Raw genomic sequence first — 15,938 nt, 5'->3', positions numbered from 1 at the left:
TCTAAGTTCATTTCCCACGTCTGTGCTTGACCGGACCTGCCAATATACGTGGATATCTTCGCCCACCCTGTCCAATCTGGTCCCCTACGCCTACACTGAACTTCTCTGTTCCAGACTCTTGGAAACAGAGTTGGCAGTCAGCTGAGGTAAAGAACAAACACCTCATCACAGACCCCTGCAAGCGTCAACCCGGCTTTGACCTAGCACGTTATGATTGGGCCCTCCTCAATCGCTATCAAACAGGCCATGGCCAGTGCGCTGCTATGTTCCATCGCTGGGGAGCCAGAGATGACCCGAACTGCCCCTGCGGCTACAGACAGACTATGACCCACATAATCATGCCATGTTTCACTTTTGGACTTCTTCTTCTAGCGTTTGCCCTTCTTCCGTAGCCAGTCAACAGCGTCAGGTTGAGCCTGATGTAAATTTTCGAGACCTCCTTTGAATCTGGAGAGGTGGCAGTCATTGACCTGGGAGGTCATTGATGTAAATATTAAATAGCGTAGGAGCCAGAACAGAGCCCTGGGGGAGGCCACTTGAGACAGGTCTCCATCTGCTAGACTTGTCACCCAGATGCACCCGGAATCTTCTGTTTTGAAGAAGAATAGTACTATAAATCTAGATCAAGACAGAGAGTGGCTCCCAAACCTGAATAAAATACGTAAATACAATTAACTATTACCATGATGATTTGACCAGGGGCCCATATCTATTCATATTTAGCATAAGAGTCTATGTAACCTCAGAGTCCCTGTCAGTCTGTTTTGCATTACAACATTATTTAAGTTTCAGATGTGCATCATTGAAAGTCAGTTGTGTCTATACTGCATTAATTTCACTGCTAAAAGTCCAATTCTATCCATCACCATGTATTTTCCCCTTTTCCCAATTTATGATTTAACTATCCTATTTACTCTTCTCTTCTGCTAATTACTAATACAACTTACAGTTTAGAAGTTGATTTTTGTTTTATTTCATCTATTTCCTAGTTTGCTTTGGATACCACATATGAGTGGCATTATATGTCTTATTTATTTTTCTAAGAATATACGTTTGAAATTAAGGTCAACTCATGGTGCAAATGGCAGTGTTCCATATGTTTTAGAGCTGATTAGCATCCTACTGTGTATATATGCCACATTTTATTTATCCAATTTTCTTTTCATGGGCACTCATATTATGTCCAGTCCCTCATATTATTAATTATACTGCAGTAAACATGGGAGTGTATTAATGTTTTTATATTTGGGGAGCTTATATAGTGTAGTGGAATTATATGGAAATTCCATTTATTGTCTTGATTATATTATTTTCCATAATGGCTGCATCTATTTACATTTCCAATAACACTGGACTAGTTGAACACATTTCTTTGTGTTTTCATCTGGCAAGGCTAGGAGACATTTTGTTAGTATTTACCAAGGACATGATTTCTCTTTGGTTTTCACTTACCTTATTTTAAGTATTAGTAATTTGATTCTTTGTCTTATTCCATCTTACCCGACCTAGAAATTTTGTGTATCTAAAAATCACCTTAGCAAGTTTTCTTAGTACTTAGCATTGATATTACTTCTATCTTTTTTTTTTACTGTCACAATTTCCATTCCCAGGAGTTCTTATTTCTAATAGGAACAATGCTAGACTGTCTACTTGAGACATTTCTACTCAAACATCTAAAATGATATTTAGAATGAACAGGAGAGCTCACATAGATATTATTCAAGTTTTGCCACATTATAACTCAGCCCCAATCACACTGGAAAAGTTTTTTTGTTGTGATATCTTTTCCATGCCCTTCTGTCTATCTCTGCATCTTTCTACTGGAAAAAAAGAAAAAAAAAGTCAAAATCTGATGTTCATTCTCAAAATTCTCTTTCAAGCTCTTTCATGGTCTAGAGATTTTTCTATCATCCTTTCCATCTCTTATCATCTTTATTCTATACAAGGCCCTCTTATTTATTAATTTCCCTTCATCCTTAAACTTTTTTAACATTTTCCTTTGTTCATGTGACAAATCCAAATGAAGTCTATCTTTTATTTATGTGTTCTTATAAAAGATATACTATTTGTGTGCAAGTCTACTTAAATAATTTTCTTCTGTATACTCCATTTTGTTTATTTTTTTCATTTATATTGCTATGTAAAATGTAGCAAACCTCATAGATACTCATTTAATTTATTTCTCAAGAGGAAAAGGGAGAGAGGCAGATAGACAGATACACAGACAGAGCCCAGAGCAGTACTCCCACATATGCAGTACTGGGGATAATTTCTACTTATGGTCTCCTGAAATCGCTTTCACTGGATTTTTTTTTTTCTCTACAATCCAGCTTCTTTAGAGTTCATTAAGAGAAGGCACCAAAAGGAGGGCCAACCACCAGGAGTGGGATGTCTTTAGGACCTTGAATCAGTAAAAGTTTGGGTTCATTCTGATTGGTTGGGGTTCATGCCACATAAGGTGTTATCTATCTTAAGTATTGCCCTAATTGGCATGAATCTTTTCTCCCAGAGACAGACAATTAAATTGCTTCCAATTCCCTGTTGCCTCAAGCAATGCTTGATAAACTTTACTCTGTATATGTCTCCTTATGGACATATGTGATAATTTCTTAGGATATATTAGCTGAGTCATGGGTTGAAGATGGATTCTTGGCCCATCAGGAACTAGAAAATGAAAAAAAAAAATCTAGGGAATGCAACTTTCTTTTAATCATTATATTGGGGAAAGCTTAGTCATATACTTGTGATTAACTGCAAGTGAGGACGGGAAATGTTAAGTCTCTAATTGCCTTTATATGTGGCCAGATGGAGTTATTATATAGAAAAGAAGATAGATTTGATGTAGCAGATATCAGTCTGTGTTCCCAGAAAGGGTTAACTCAAAAGTACAAGGTTTTTCAGATCCTAAATATTCCAAGAAAAACAACCCTTGGCAAGTTTCTGGGAGATGAGCTTTGAGTTGCTGGAATTTTCTGCTTAACAAGAGTACTGTTTCATGACTGAGATCCTGCACCATAAGGTACTGGTTTGATCAAATAGTTTGGGTAAAATTATGTTTATATAATATTTGTTTTTTTTTTCTTTCTGAGATTATTGGAGTATGAGTAGATGGGATTAATAGTGTGAGCAGTACCACATGATTAGGTTAGTGATCTTTTCTCTCCATTTAGCATGCGTTGTCCCACATTGTTGCTTTAAGAATTAAATACATTTGTGTGATTTCACTGAGAAAGTACACCTGGAAATATGTGTCTAATTTCTTCTGGAGTTTGCCTCATAAACCTTTCCTTTTGCTAAGTTTCGCTGATATTTTTAAGTATCCTTCTGAGAGAGGAGATGGGGGAGAGAATGTGAGAGAAGGACATTGCAATGTCATGTGCAGTTCTTTGAGTTATATCTGGGCTTCACACATGTACCCTACACTGTGAACCACCTCCTAAACCATTTGTATCTTTTTCTATAGTAAACTATAAATGTAAGATTGTTTTATAAGCTGTTTTTTATTTGTGCTTAATGGTAGTTCACAAGATTGTGAGAACACAGGTATAGTTCCAATGAACCCACCACCAAAGTTCTGTGTTCTCATCCTCCCAACAAGAACCACCATAGTTCTCACAAAGGCTTAGAGATAGTTTGCTTCTTTTTTAAATTTTATTATTTTAATTTTGCAGGTTCATGTGTTTGAGTTCTTTAGAATCCATGTAAGAGTGAAACTATCTGGTAGTTTTATTTTACCTCTTTACTTGTTTTGTTAAGCATAATCACCTCTGGTTCCATCCATTTTTGTCCCAAAGGACACATCATCTTTTTGATTACATAACTGTGTTCTGTGGAGTGTATATCCCATAATTAATCTGTTGAAGAAGCTTTCTGATCCCAGACTTCATGATACTAGTTACTGGAAATCCTGCTGATTGCTACCTTTGCATCTATGTTTGCAAAATATGTGTTTTACTTTTTGTTTGACTAACAGTTACATCCTTTTGTAATATATACCATAAAGCCTACAATTCAGGCTCTGTCCTGTTATCACAAAATCTTGTTCTAAGGTGAAGTGTGGATACTTCACAGACTTCTGCCCACAGGCAGTAGAGGGTTATATTGCCACATGTGATAACCTATACCTCTGATGTCTGGCTGCTGCCCTATGGGTTTGGAGCATGGAGTATGGTATAACTACAATAAATTCGGTATCTTTTAGCATTAAAGTAATGTACCTGACATAATGACATTTGGATAATAGCTTTAAGCACCCTTACCCTGATGTTTTCTTCCTTAGAAATGTATTCTGATTTTTGTCTATGTGATGCATAACCACCTGTTATTTACACCTTAATAAATAAATACTCTTGGAATCTTGGGATGGAGAGGTACAGACTTGACACTGTTGTAGGCTAAGTGTGTCATATGTGTGGGTTCCCACCTGACCTCTTCTGGTCAACTGTATGATGACTGTCTGTGGTTACTTTTTCTCCACCTTGGGATATATCTAACCTTAGGGCCATGGTAACTGGCTAATGTTCTCTCTACCTGTGCATTTCCCCTATTTATCCAGTTGTCTGTAGATGAATGTTATGGCTGCTTCAATTCTTTGGCTAAATAAATGGTAAATTATCATAACAAGTACCTGGCCTAAGGACTAGTCACTCTACTAGTAAAGTGAGAGGCATGTAAACTGAGGTACCAGTAGTTCTTTGCTGGAATTTTGTGTAGATAGAAAATAATTCTAATGAAGAAGTATCTAAAGGAAAAGAAAATAAAAATGTTGAAGAAGAAATGATAATACTTGGGTTCAATATTGAAAGAGAGGAGAGCTTTCTATAGGTAGAGGGAACAAAAAATAAGAGAATGCAATTAATCATAAGGTGAATACCATAGCTAATAGGTAGATAGTGATATAAATCTAGTGAGTTAATATAATATGTTTAAATGAATGAGTGAATTGACAAACAGTATATAGATCAAACTCACATTTTGAATTAACTATGGTTTTTAAGAGTTCTTACTTTCATATTTATTAGTTCATATAGTTGAATTAGTTGAACTGTTTAATTATAGAAATGATAATTTGTAAGACAGGTGCCACATGAGTACCACTTCTCATCTCTTCATGATGGCTATCTGCTTATCATTTCCAGCACCAACTGAACTATGATTTTAAGGTGAAAATTTTCCTGGTCTTGTTACATAAACACAATATAATTATCTCTCACCATGCCCTGATATTTCAATGGAAAATCAAAACCTTAGTCTGACAATGGAATTATCTTTTATGAACAAAATTTAGTTTGAATACTCTCAGTGAAATAGTTCACCAGAGAGGGCACTTGCCTTGCTATAAAGGTTGTTCAGGTTTGAGACCCAGCATCTCATAGTAGGTAGCTGTCACCAGGGGAAGTGCTGGTGTTGTGTGGTCTCTTTCTTTGCTCTTGATCTCCTTGCTCAAATGAATAAAAACATGAATGCACAAGGTCCTGTCTCTGAAAAAAAGAAGAGAGTTCCACATTAAAGTAATAATTGTGATGGATACTCAGAGGTAACTAGAGCTATTATTTTCTTGAATCTTCATTTGTACCAACAGTCACCATAGATGGGAACACTGAATCAATTCTTCTGTATACCATGCTCTAGCATATAATTTTATTCAACATTATTTATGTGGAAATGACTCATGTCTGTATGGAACTTACATGCTTATTCTATATCTATATATTTTTTTTCCGGGTACTTCAGTTTCCCCCCACATCCCAAAGATGTGCCTATTAGGTACATTGGCTGTCTAAGTTACTAGTCTTACTGAATGCTGGTGTATGGGCTTCTACCTTTAGACTTGAGCTGCCTAGAGAGGTTTCAGTTACCCATGACACTGAATTTGAATGTTCAGGTTGGAAAATGAATGAATGCAAATGATTGCTTAGTATCAGAAGTATTTAGGGATATTTTGTTCAAAATTTAATGATTTTTTTGTAACCTGAAATGTCTCATAGGAATTTAAGTCTTGTTTATATCTATTAAAGCTGTAGTACAATAGATTGCATTATAAGTATATTTTTATTTTAAGTGGCAACTCTAAAGACACTATTCACAGAGTTAAAGACTTTCCAGTTGGATCAGGAATCTTGTCAATGTGTAAGTTTGCCTGCATTGCACTAGATATAACTATGCAGAGACCATTGTAGACTTGGTAATTGTTAGTTCCTTCAGAATTCTTGGGCCCCATTCTTGCTGGTACGTTGTGATTCTTAATAATTCTCTTTGACTTGCTTGGATTCTTATTATGAAACTCTTCTCTGGCCATCTATTACCTTATGGCCTGTATAACTTTCTAGTTCCTTCGTTTCTCTACCACATCCAGTGGGTAGCATTTGTAGTGACTCTTATGCTTTTTACTCAAGACTCTCATACTACAGTCATGGTTCATGAGTGATGATTCAGTCAGTATTAGATAGCATACACAAGTGTGACCTCAGTAGCTATACTATCAGGCCCAAGTATGTAGTAGGATATAGCATAACACAGTGATAAAATTTTCTTTGGACATATTTCTCAGGACTTATCCTTGCTGTTAAATAACTATATTATCTTCTCTGAATAGTACCATGGAAAAGAAGAATGACTTACCTGGTTTAATATTTCTTCCTCCTCTGAAAACAGTTTCAATTCTGAGTTAAATAATTCTTCATTCTCAAGATATTATACTGTTGAAAAGCACTGCTATGTCTTTTAAATCAATTGGTTTATAAATAGTGGTTTTAAAACAGTCTTATGAAATGCCCCATTTAACTTACAATTATATATTGGTTGAATCAGTTGTTTCCAGTGTCTGTTCTAATGTTTTAAACTCATTCTGAAATTTGATTTTGTTGTTAAGAGTGCGATTTAGGCAATTCACTGAAAGGGTAAATAATCACAGAGAGGAAAAACTATACAATTTTTTTTATAAAAACTCAAATTCAAAGGCCAATGTTGATTAGTATTTTTTTTAACATTTCGTGAATAGACTGGAATCTAACAATAATTCCAGATGGATTTGACAATTTACCAGAAGACTGCAGAATGACGTTGATACTTTTGAAAAATTCAGCTAAGAACAGGCATTTTAACTAGGGCCATCACCAGTTGACTATTCAGCTTGACAGTCTTTTTCAGTGTTGAATCAAGACTACTTTATAGTTATTTCTTTCCTTTGAAGAATATGTGTGATATTATTCCCAAAGCACCTGCTTTTAGACCATAGAAGTAGATATGACATTCTAAATTTGGGACTCAAAAGATTTCTTAGTCTTGCTTTCAGTCCAATAAGTATAATTTAAAGTGAAATAAGTGAGTATATGGTTGAAAACCTTTTTAAGGTTTTCTAAATGGTTCATACATTGCTAATATACTCCTGACAATGACCAGTGCTAATAAAAATCCACATATATTCCCTTTGCCATCTAACTCTTTCAGAAATGCTATGTATGGCTATCATTAACAGCAGCATGCTGAAGTAACTTTTAAGAACTCATTGCAAGCAATTATACACAGAACTTTATAAAACAAGTGATCTCTTTTTCGAACTGTTGACAATTTAAGAAAGATATGATTAGTGTAGATTATTTTAACACATGCATTGTAGTAGACAATAATGATGGGCAACACTTCTTTTCTTCCATTTCATAGTGAAGCCAGAATATATCTAAGTAGAAGTCAGTACATTTTGGTACACAACTCATTTTAATTGCCCAAGAAAGAAGCACATTCACATTTGAAAATAAATTCAGAATTGAAAAATAGCCCCAGATAGTAGCTGATAAGATGTAATGGAAGCATCTGACACAACAGTTCAATTGTGATTAAAATAATTGAAGCAAAAATTAAAAGTATTATTTTTTAAAATTAAGGAACAGTATACTGATAGAAAATACAATTAAAATAATTTTATTTACTTATTTATTTATTTTAGAGAGTGAAAAAGACCACAGCACAAAAGTTCCTTCAAAGTGTGCATGTTATATAGTGCATCTATATGTAATACTTATAAAATTAAATACTTTATAAAGAGAGGCAATATATATCCACATATTTTAACTCATACTGTATATGTAGTATAATTCATACATATATATGTATATGTGCATAAACTTGTAGATATGTGCTAGTCATTGGACATGAGCTCCCTTGTCAAGGGGGTGCCCTTGGAAAAGGCAACTTTTTCTATAGCTAAGAATAAATCTGAATTAAAAGACCTTTCTTATAGTAGCGTTCTGGCAGTTTATTTGCATGTTAATAAATGTTACTCTCATAAGTTAGTGGAACCGCTATCCACCAACAATGGTTGTTAGAAGGAACAAAACAGAAAGGAGATACTGCCACATTAACAGATACTAGAAATCACTGACATAAAAATTTAACAATGTTAAAATCAGAAAAAAAAAATTGTTCAGATTAAAGCATGAGTTCTTCTAACAGATCCTGCCAAAAACACACTGCACGATAGCTCCCAAAGATACTATTTTAGTGCTATAGTATAATACAAGTTCTTAATGACACTATTTTGAACTTCACTAACTCAGGTTTATTTTTTCATATAGAAACAACAGACAGATACAGAAGAAGAGAAAGAGAAAAAGAGAAAGGGGAAAAAAACACCAAAGTTTCTAAGCATCCTTCTCTGTGGTAGGGGCCAGACTTGAACCATGATCATCTGCCTGATATAGTAGGCAAACTCTCCAGGTGAGCTATTTTGCCATCTTGAACTATACTGTTGATTTTTCATCTTTAATGATGCTTTTGTATTTTTCTCTTAATATGTCTAAGGGGTCTACTTAGAGAAAAATTATGTCAGATAAGTTGAATAGCAAGTTGATGGGGTACTTCTCTACTATGTCACTGTTTAAGCACAAATGCTGGTATTAGTCCACCTTTTCCATATCTTTCCTAGTAGTTGTGCTACTCTGATTAACCCTGACTGACGTAGTTAATAGAGGAAAGAACAATTCAAGCTCATAGAAATAGCTAGAATATTTTTTAGCTCTAACCCATCAAAAAGCGGATCATGTACACTTTTGAAGCCCAATTTGATTTATCATAGAAAATAAAGTAGTGGAATAGGTGTGACTCAAAGGTGTGCATCAGGAAGTTTTTGCTTGATAATTGTTCTCTTATATTTGACCTAATGAAGTCTGGAATTTGCAGACCTGTTTCACCACCTGTGAAGTGACTCCCCTGCAGGTGAAGACCCAGGGGCTCAAACTAGGGTCCTTATGCAGGTCTTTGCACTTTGTGCCATGTGTGCTTAACCTGCTGTGCTACCGCCCGACCCCCTTATTTGTATTTTTTAAAATGTTTCTTTTTTAAAAATTTATTTAAGAAAGGAGACATTAACAAAATCATAGGATGGGGGGGGGGAGTACAATTCCACACAATTTCCACCACCCAATCTGCATATCCCACCCCCTCCCCTGATAGCTTTCCCATTCTCTATCCCTCTGGGAGCATGGACCCAGGGTCATTGTGGGTTGCAGAAGGTGGAAAGTCTGGCTTCTGTAATTGCCTCCCTGCTAAACATGGGCGTTGACTGGTCGATCCATACTCCCAGTCTGCCTCTCTCTTTCCCTAGTAGGGTGGGTCTCTGGGGAAGCAGAGCTACCGAACACATTGGTGGGGTCTTCAGTCCAAGGAAGCCTGGCTGGCATCCTGATGGCATCTGGAACCTGGTGGCTGAAAAGAGAGTTAGCATACAAAGCCAAACAAATTGTTGAAGAATCATGGACCCAAAGTTTGGAATAGTGGAGATGAAGTGTTGTGGGGGGTGCTCACTGCAAACTCTAGTGTACTACTGCTTTCAGGTTTATGGATACTTGTGAATATATGCTCTATCTCCTGGAACCTGGTGTATATCTAGGTTTTGGGACTTTGTTAGGAAGTGAACCACCTGGAATGGAATTAGAGAATACTATGAAAGGAAAGGTCTCACCCGTGTAATGATGCTGAAGGGTTTTCATTCCACACCTGAAGTCTCTGGATGCAGTCTGAGCTGAAGCATGTGGAGGTGGCACTCGTTGTGTTGATTAGGTTGCGATCAATGGATGCAATATTATTTGATAAGAATTAGGAGAAGCATGAGGGAAAGTGGGCCCTACCTTAGGGTCTCAGGACTGGGGGAAGTTTAGGCTCTATAGTGGAAATGTGAGGTTCCTGCTGTCTTAGGGTTCAAGAAGACAATGGATAGTTATTGTTATCATCACATTATTTGGTCCCTTATTTGTATTTTTTAAAACACAATTTGTCTGCTATATCCTTTTGAAAAATATTCTTATTTAAAACATCAAATTGCACCTACACTCATTTTTGTAGTGATTTCTGTGAAAATGAATTTCTTATTTTTAGTTTGGTATATTCTTTAAAAAATATTGATTTTAAAAATTAAGAGATAACGGGCTCTAGAGTTCTAATAGATTCCTCTCTCCACCATCACTGGTCACAAAACACATTCACACACCCTCCTATACTTATTCATTGGATAATTTAGGCACTTTGGGTAGCCTAATGTGCACACCTCTGGGTTGTGGTAGGAACTGGTGTTCTTCCGGAGAACCTATGCAGACATGGCGAGAATGTGTGCAGACGTCTACATAGAGTGTGGCCTCAGCAGGAAATCATTGCTTTTTCATGTCAGCGGTCTAGTGAAATGATGTTATTTGAGGGACAGCCATACTTAATTCTGATAGTTCTTGTCAGATGTGTTTCACTAGAGGGACTGACTACCGGTGATTTTTTGCTGTCTTCTGTGGTCACTTCAGCCTTTATCTTACATACTGGCTTTACTTACCAACTAAACTCTGAGATATCTATCTCCCTGCTACTTTTGTCAATCTTTAGGTGCTCAGAATTTAACCTGGGGCCTCATTATGCAAGGGATGCTCTGTACTGCTAAGATACCTCCCCAGGTGCTGTGTATTGACATTTTATCCTAATCTTTTGATATTTTTAAATTCTTGATTTTGGGAGTCGGCGGTACCTTAGCGGGTTAAGTGCACATGGCGCGAGGTGCATAGAGCAGTCTAAAGATCCAGGTTGGAGCCCCCGGCTCCCCACCTGCAGGGGAGTTGCTTCACAGGTGGTGAAGCAGGTCTGCAGGTGTCATTCTCTCCCCCTCTCTGTCTCCCCTCCTCTCTCGATTTCTCTCTGTCCTCTCCAACAACAGCAGCAACAACAACAATAATAACCATAACAATGATAAAACAACAAGAGCAACAAAAGGGGAAAAAATGGTCTCCAGGAGCAGTGGATTCGTGGTCCAGGCACTAAGCCCTGGAGGTAAACAAACAAACAAACAAACAAAAAACCCTGACTTTAATGATGGCCTTTTTGGTTAGTACTGGGTAAACTGTTAATTACATTTATATACTTTCTTCAAGTTTGGGAGTCATGGGAAGTCATGGGCCCCTAGGAACATACCTAAAATAGACTTCCTACCGTCTCTCCACCCCAAAACCTCTATTCTCATCTGCTCTATTCCCATTTTTTTTTTAAATTAATATTTATTCATTTATTTTGAATGGAGACAGAGAGAAATTGTGAGGGGAAGGGGAAATAGTGTGGGAGAGAGACAGAGAGACACCTGCAGACCTGCCTTACCACTCATGAAGCTTTCCCCCTGCAGGTGAGGACCAGGGCTTGAACCCAGATCCTTGTGCACTGTAATGTGTGTGCTTAACCAGGTGCACCACCACCTAGTCCCCCATTTTTTTGGTTCCTCTTTATTAAACAATTTGTCCTGATTTATACCTTACTGATTTTCAGTCACCAAGTTGCAGATGCTACTATGATTCTAACTTCCCTGGGCAGATGACCTCACCAAAGTGATAGTTTTCTCCTTTGCTTATATGTGGTAGATTAGTTTGCTAAAGAAATGATGGTCTAGTGTTGTACCCAATGTTTAATTAGGAAGTACAGGACTTAGCAGAAGCATTCTACTTTCTACTCATCTCTGTATTGACCTGAATTTGAGAGCTGGTAAAATTCACTTTTTCAGTCAACTTGCCTATGTTTATTTTTTAAGGATTTTCATTTATTAAGTAAATAATAATACATGATTTATTATTGAGAGGTAGAGATTGGGAGAAAGTGATATCAGAGAACAAACAGGATTTCATGATAGAGGATTCAATGCTTTATCTATTACTCCATTTCCTGGGTTACATAAATAAGTCATTAAAAGAAGTAGTGGATAAATAAAAAAGGAATGGTGAGATTAACAGATTGGAGTCTATAGTGAGACAAGCCTTTATAAAAAAAACAAAGAATAACAAAATATATTTGAAAAGTTATGGTGAAGGGGGCTGGGAGGTGGCACACCAGGTTGAGCACACATGTTACAGTGCACAAGGACCCAGGTTCGAGCCCCCGGTCCTCACCTGCAGGGGGAAAGCTTCACAAGTGGTGAAGCAGGGATGCAAGTGTCCTTCTGTCTTGCTCCCTTTCAATCTCCCCCTTCCCTCTCAATTTCTGGCTCTCTCTATCCAGTAAATAAATAAAGATAACTTTTTAAAGTTATGGTGAAGTATTTTATTGTGCTGTTTTATTTTATGTTGTTTCCAGGACTCAGTAAAAACTTTTTACATATAGAAATAGAGACAGAGACAGAGAAAGAGAGAAAGACACCGCAGCACCAAGTTTACCCTGGTGTGGTGTGTTCCTAACTTAAACCTCGGTCAAAATGCATGGTAAAGCATGCACCCTCCCAGGTAAATAGTCTTGTCGAGACTTTTGAAAAAAATTAAGAATTTTAAGAGTTTAAAGATCTTAAGAGTTCTGATTTACGGATGAAGTTTTTTGATAAATATTTGTCACACTACTAGAAGACTCCATCGTTTGTCTCAGTTCTTTTGAATATAATTCATTACAGCTAGAACACCAGAAAAATATTTTCAAAGGTATTCATAGATGACACACAGTATCAAAAGATGCATTTATCAGTACACCAAACTCTAGCCATTGTATCTGGCTTTAATTATTAGCAGACAGTAGAAAGCAAACGTATGTACCACATAGCAGAGAAACATGGACAGGCATAAGCATGGCTGAATTTATTAGTATGTGTTATGAGGGATATTTTATGTAGCCATAGAAGGCAGTACAAATATCCTATTGTGGCTGTTACAAAATGGGTCTTTGAGATCAGTTTGAATATTTCATATTGAGAACAAGGGTTATATACTATGGAATACCACTGAAATAAATTATTTTATCTAATCTCGGTGCATGTTTGCTGATGGTTCTGTTGTATCTGTCTCATGTATTATAATTTCCTTCATCATTCCTGCAATTCATAGCTCTTGATTAGAATGTTGTTCTTCCTGGCCTAGATTTCATTCTTGATAATGCTATATACACATTATATAAGAAGTGTGACAAGAACATTCCATACACTCAACCTATCAGAGAATACCTTGAGGGTTCTGCTTTGTGATGACTTAAAAACAAAGAGGGCCCATTTGCCTCTCAAGGAGTATCTGACCAGCTGCCTTAGAGCCATCAAGATGCCTCTATCTTCTCTTTCATCAGCTATTTTGTCTCATATGTTAAGTATAAGCAATGTGCCTCATCCGCAACTTCGCAGCATACCAAGTGAGTTGGTCTAGTTATATACAAGCATAGAGGGTCTATCATGGTTTTCAGTGGCATTCTCACTAGATTAACAATAAAAAAGGACACTTGACAGGTAACTGAAACACTGAATATCTTACTATCTTGTTGATATTGTAGTAAATAGAAAGGACATAGATCTGCAAAATCTACTGTCCACTTGAAATCATTTCACTCCTCTAGATTCTGAATAATTAGTACAATTAGGATATTTATCATCTCTAAAGACTTCAACTAACTGAACTAGTTTTTTAAAAATTTCTTTACTGGGGAATTAACGTTTTACATTCAACAGTAAATACAATAGTTTGTATATGCATAACATTTCCCAGTTTTCCATATAGCAATACAACCCCCACTAGCTCTTCTGTCATCCTTTTTGGACCTGTATTCTCCCGACACACACAAACCCACTCCAGAGTCTTTTACTTTGGTGCAACATACCAATTCCAGTTCAGGTTCTACTTGTGTTTTATTTTCTAATCTTGTTTTTCAAGTTCTGCCTGAGAGTGAGATCATTCCATATTCATCCTTCTGTTTTTGACTTATTTCACCTAACATGAATTTTTCAAGGTCCATCCAAGACCGGCTGAAAATGGTGAAGTCACCATTTTTGATATCTGACTAATATATATCACAGCTTGCTCAGCCACTCATCTGTTGTTGGGCACCTGGGTTGCTTCCAAGTTTTGGCTATTACAAATTGTGCTGCTAAGAACTTATGTGTACACAGATCTTTCTGGATGGGTGTGTTGGGTTCCGTAGTATATATCCCCAGGAGAGGAATCGCAGGATCATAGGGTAGGTCCATTTCTAGCCTTCTGAGAGTTCTCCAGACTGTTCTCCACAGAGGTCGGACCAATTAACATTCCCACCAGCAGTGCAGGAGGGTTCCTTTGACCCCACAACCTTTGAAGCATTTGCTGCTGTTACCTTTTCTGATGTATGACATTCTCACAGGAGTGAAGTGGTATCTCATTGTTGTTTTGATTTGCATTTTTATGACAATCAAAGACTTGGAGCATTTTTTCATGTGTTTCTCAGCCTTTTGGATCTCTTCTGTGGTGAATACTCTGTCCATGTCCTCTCTCCATTTTTAGATAGAGTTATTTGTTTCTTGTTGTTGAGTTTGGCAAGCTCTTTATATATTTTGGTTATTAGCCTCTTGTATGATGTATGGCATATAAAGATCTTCTCCTATTCTGTCAGGGGTCTTTTTGTTTGGGTATTGGCTTCTTTTGCTGTGCAGAAGCTTTTTAATTTGATGTAATCCCATAGGTTTATACTTGCGTTAGTCTTCCAATATTCTTGTTGGTCTAACCATTTTATATAGTATATTATGGGGCCCCTCTCTCAGTACTTTTCAAATTACTGATCACTCTTTCCTGGATTGACTTGTATCTAAGTAAGGTAATTAAAGAGTCCATAGTTGTGGAAATTGACAGTTGTTTCAATATTATTTTAATCCCTGAGTTGGAGCTCAGTATCTTAAAAGCCTCTTTTGTTCTTTTTCTTCCCTGTATGCTATGGGAACCTGAAGACTTTTAAACTATAAGTAGACTTCTTAGCTTAATCACTGACTCATGACCAAGAAATAAAGCAGGGTGGGGCAGAGATAATCCAATGGTTATGCAAAGAGACTCTCACAGCCCCACCACTAGGCCACCAAGGTATAGATCTTCTCCTGAGTTTCTTGGTTAGTTCTCTGTACCCTGGTGTCAGCACAGGGCCTCCCTCCTGCTGCTTCAGATTCTGAGGGCAGTTGCAATGGAGACTCACAATTGCATTTGGTGAGTCTTAGGGGAGTCCTCTCCTCCCTTCAGCCATCTTTTAGTTGGTGAAACAGACTGGATGTGGTGTCTTAACTGGTAAAGCCCCTTAATCTCTCCCTAGGCTGCTCTCTGTCCACGAGCCACATGTGTTTGCACTCACTGATGATTTGGTGGGTTCCTGAAGTCTAGTCCTGTCTTGTTGTGGTCCCAGGTGGTGTCCTTTGGTATTCCTGGTTGACCTGGAAGAGCACAGGAGATAAACACAACTGCTGCTGCTTTGTAGCCCCACCTCCCTGAAATAGTTTTAAAGGAGGGAGAAGACAGTCTCAAAGAGGTCAGATGAGTCACCAAGTATTAGGTTCTTCCTTTACTTTTTGAGGCGGCAGGTTTTCTAATTTTTGTGAAAAATAAATATAATTACCATTATATTATGACTCATTTATACCCATTTCATTTTTCACTTGTAGTTTTTATTTTATAAGAACAATAAGATGTAAATATCCTGAAGTTTTATTATATATATCTAGCCTAATC

At 37.0% G+C, this 15,938-nt stretch overlaps 1 protein-coding gene across 2 annotated transcripts in view; it reads left to right on the top strand.

Annotated features, from left to right (window-relative positions):
• The first annotated feature begins 13,517 nt into the window (after nucleotides 1-13,517).
• CNBD1 (cyclic nucleotide binding domain containing 1) overlaps nucleotides 13,518-15,938 on the top strand; it is a 258,856-nt gene continuing 256,435 nt past the window's right edge. For both annotated transcript variants that reach the window (XM_060199270.1, XM_060199274.1), the window contains exon 1: nucleotides 13,518-13,614. In XM_060199270.1, the coding sequence (XP_060055253.1) occupies nucleotides 13,527-13,614 (88 nt within the window). In that variant the 5' untranslated portion in view covers nucleotides 13,518-13,526. The remainder of the gene's footprint in view (nucleotides 13,615-15,938) is intronic.

The sequence above is a fragment of the Erinaceus europaeus genome, chromosome 1 (genome assembly GCF_950295315.1).
Source record: "Erinaceus europaeus chromosome 1, mEriEur2.1, whole genome shotgun sequence".
Classification (NCBI taxonomy): Eukaryota; Metazoa; Chordata; class Mammalia; order Eulipotyphla; family Erinaceidae; genus Erinaceus; species Erinaceus europaeus.
The sequence above is the reverse complement of the archived record's forward strand: the minus strand, read 5'-3'. Positions and strand labels throughout refer to the sequence as shown.